The following is a 3,437-nucleotide window of genomic DNA, read 5'->3' on the forward strand; positions in this document are numbered from 1 at the left end:
TTTTTTTCTTCTCAATACTCTGAAAAGTGATTGTTTCTTCTCAATTCCGTTACAGCTATGACTGACAAATTGGCCAAACACAACACGAATTGAAGCACTACTAAATGGGGAAGGTTATGTCAAGCTAAATATTCTTTGAACAACAACGCGCTGTAGAGATAGAGAAGAAAAACCCAATTGTTTCGCATAGTTAAAGATTTTGAAGTGGAGTTTTGTGTGTACAAATTGTTGTGCCACTGGCTGAAGACAACGCGATTTTTACGATGTTGATGATAAGGTCGTAGGTAGCTATTTGTTTTTGCTTCGTCTGTTATAATCTCTGTCATCGATGAACCACATGTCATAAATATTGTGTTTAAACTACAATTATCTGTCTTCAACAAAGCCGTTCAGGTTTCAGCTCATTTGATTCACATAACCATATTCAACGAGCGATTTGTAAATCTTTCATACTTAACACATTTATCATTTACTCGTTGTTGAATTTCATCATAAAATTTCATCATTTTTTTTCTCTTGTTGTTGCGATTTCTTTCTTCTCTTCTCTTCTCTTCAAGTGTGTGAAAAATTGAACGATTCATAAATTTTTATAATGCACATATATCGATTCTATTACATTTTGAATTATTACAATGGAAGAATTGTAACTCGATACCTAATTGCACAGCGATTGAAATTGCTTTAATTTGATAGAGTGAATCATTCGGTTGTTTCGCTAATTGAATACATTTTCCTACTTTTAATTTGGAAAATGATGTGATTATGCATACATATGCGATGAAGTAGAAAATCCATAACAAATCAAACGAATCGAGAAAAAAAGAGCAGACAATATTGTACATATTTCAACACGTCTTCATTCTACCTATCTTGTTACCCGTTTTCAACTCATGCACTTATAAATCCAATTGTCTTCAGTGCTGCAAAGCCTTGTCTGTATTTCCTCAGTTTTAATTCAGTAATTACGTGATTCGATGATTTTTGAATCATTTCTAATCCGATATATTTCTTTTTGTATGCAAAAATGAATATCAAGGTCAACATTTTTGAATGAATGTTGATCCGATTTGTGATTGTTTCTTTGAAAAACAATTCAATCGAATATGGAATTGCAAATCAATTGCTTTGTTTTATTGTATTCAAAATATGACCAAATGTTTTCATAGATTTTCAAATGGGAAAATGGGTCTTAAAAATCTCGAAAGTTTTCGAATTGATTTTGACATTGAAAATGTGATGTGTACCGGAAACAAATCGTCAACAAATTAAAATATATCGGCCAAAATCAGTATCGCTAAATAGGTCACCTGAATTGAAGACACAAAGAAAACTGTCTTCCCATGATTCGTCAATAGAGTAGGTATGCATAAATTGAATTCATTCATTCGTTCATCCATTGAATTGTGTTTGTTTTTTGTTTTTTTGTTGCTACTCTGCTATGTTCGGCACGATTTTTACGTTACTTAGTTACTTAAACAAGCCTAACAACCATTGCCAACGGCAAAATCGTTTTTAATCGTGTGATTTCATCGAAAGACAGTGAAAATAAAACCACAATTCACAAGCGCATATTGAAATAAAATTTCGACTTGAAAGTGTCTCAAAGAGAATTTTCGCAATCTTCAAATGTTGCCGTACTACAAATTTGAAAAAATTAAACAATTTTATGGTGTGCCACACACACTAGATTATCGTAATGGATATCGTGTTGCTACTGCACCGCAACAGGAAATTGGATGTACTCGTTTGACTGAATTCAACAGAACTTTGTAATTGTCTCATAAAACATCTTTTATTTCATTTTATTTGTCATCACATTTCGACACAGAAAAACTGCAACTTTTTTAAATAAACATTTTAAATCAATTTTATTCAATAAAACAAACGAATTGTATATTTTTATTTTGACAGAAATGATTGCACGTGGATGTATGGCCGTGTGAAATCGAAACCAGTCGCTCCATTCAAACCGAATTTCGTACAAAATGATAAAATCATCTTAACCTTCGACGGTTTTTTTCGTCAGAAAATTTTGGAACCAAATTCGGAGCAATATGATTTAATTCGCAAAGTCAAAATGATGTATTTTATGGAGGACGATACTGTAACTGTTGTTGAACCACCGTACATTGTATGTACAAATAATGGTGCATTTGAAGTTGAATTAAGTGAAGTGATTTGAATGTTTAATGAATTACAGAATAGTGGGTATCATCAAGGGCGTATCATTCGACGTTCACGAATCATTAAGGATCCAATTCGAAATTTGCATTTATCGTGGAAAGATTTAAACATTGGAATTGAGATAAAAATCTTTGGCATAACATTTCATTTAACTGATTGTGATGCATTTACAAAAGTTTGTTCATTTTTTGCATAGAAAATATTCAATTTTTTATTGAAAACTTCTTTTTACCAAAAAATATTGAATAGGAATTTTTGATATCGAACGGAATCGAATTGAATGACATGCACATACCTACGCCTGAACCACGTTCCATTAAACAAAGACCAGTTACGGCGCCAGTAAATCGAACATTATGGTTTAAAAGTTCCGAGATAAGACCAAATATTGGCATTGTTCTAGGGTATTTTGCGAAGAAAAAACTTAAAAACTATTATTATGTTGAAATGTGTTTGTAACTTTGTTCGATTTTAGTTTTGAAAGCATTCGAATCGATGAAAAGAAGCAATTATGCGATTGTGTTCCTTATCACATCTCATACTATTTGGAAGATGGCACGATTTCGGTCAAAGAACGAAAGCACAGAGACGAAAGTTTTGATTTTTGTCCATATTTGATAAAACGAGTCCGAGTACCGAGATATTCAAAACGATTAATCAATAGTTTGATTGTGGCCGAAGAAGACAGTTTTAGCGAAGAAAAAGATGAAAGAGACTATATTCAACCCAGCGATTTTAATGTTGGTAAAGAAGTGAATTTGCTGGGCCACCGATTTTTGATTCGTGATTGTGATGCACGAACACGACGATATTACGAAGACATTTTAAAAGTGCAACAAGGCGAAAAGATTCAATTCGATCAAATTCGATCGATTAAACTGAGAAATGTAGCGATTTTATCTGTGAACGAATTCAGAATTATTTAAAATTTATTTTTAATTCCAGGATACACCAAAATACATCGGTTTCGGTACACCGGAAGATTCATTGGCATCATGCAAAAGCCTGATTCCCAGAGAACCACGCAAAAATATCATTCAATACATAGTTAATGCAAATAAGTATCTTCGATTTGGTTGCGTGATTGATAGCGCCCGTCCAGACGATCAAAACCGTCAATTCATACTTAAATATTCACTGGCCGATGGCAAAATTAGCATTCATGAATTGTCGATTACGAATTCCGGCATTCAAGGTGGAAAATACTTATCGCCGCAATTAATTCCGAAAAACGATTGCTATACAAGTGAACC

General features: G+C 32.9%; 1 protein-coding gene across 1 annotated transcript; it reads left to right on the plus strand.

Annotated features, from left to right (window-relative positions):
- Nucleotides 1-1,927: 1,927 nt before the first annotated feature.
- On the plus strand, nt 1,928-3,430 carry LOC116345559 (EF-hand domain-containing protein 1-like; the record flags this gene model as incomplete). Its single annotated transcript, XM_031774997.1, has 5 exons — nt 1,928-2,131; nt 2,201-2,359; nt 2,434-2,588; nt 2,660-3,071; nt 3,130-3,430. Coding segments are annotated over exons 1-5 (1,231 nt in total), but the record flags the coding sequence as incomplete, so codon positions are not given.
- Nucleotides 3,431-3,437: the final 7 nt, after the last annotated feature.

This window comes from Contarinia nasturtii, unplaced genomic scaffold, assembly GCF_009176525.2.
Source record: "Contarinia nasturtii isolate CC-2019 unplaced genomic scaffold, AAFC_CNas_1.1 Cnas_scaffold_1352, whole genome shotgun sequence".
NCBI classification, from domain to species: domain Eukaryota; kingdom Metazoa; phylum Arthropoda; class Insecta; order Diptera; family Cecidomyiidae; genus Contarinia; species Contarinia nasturtii.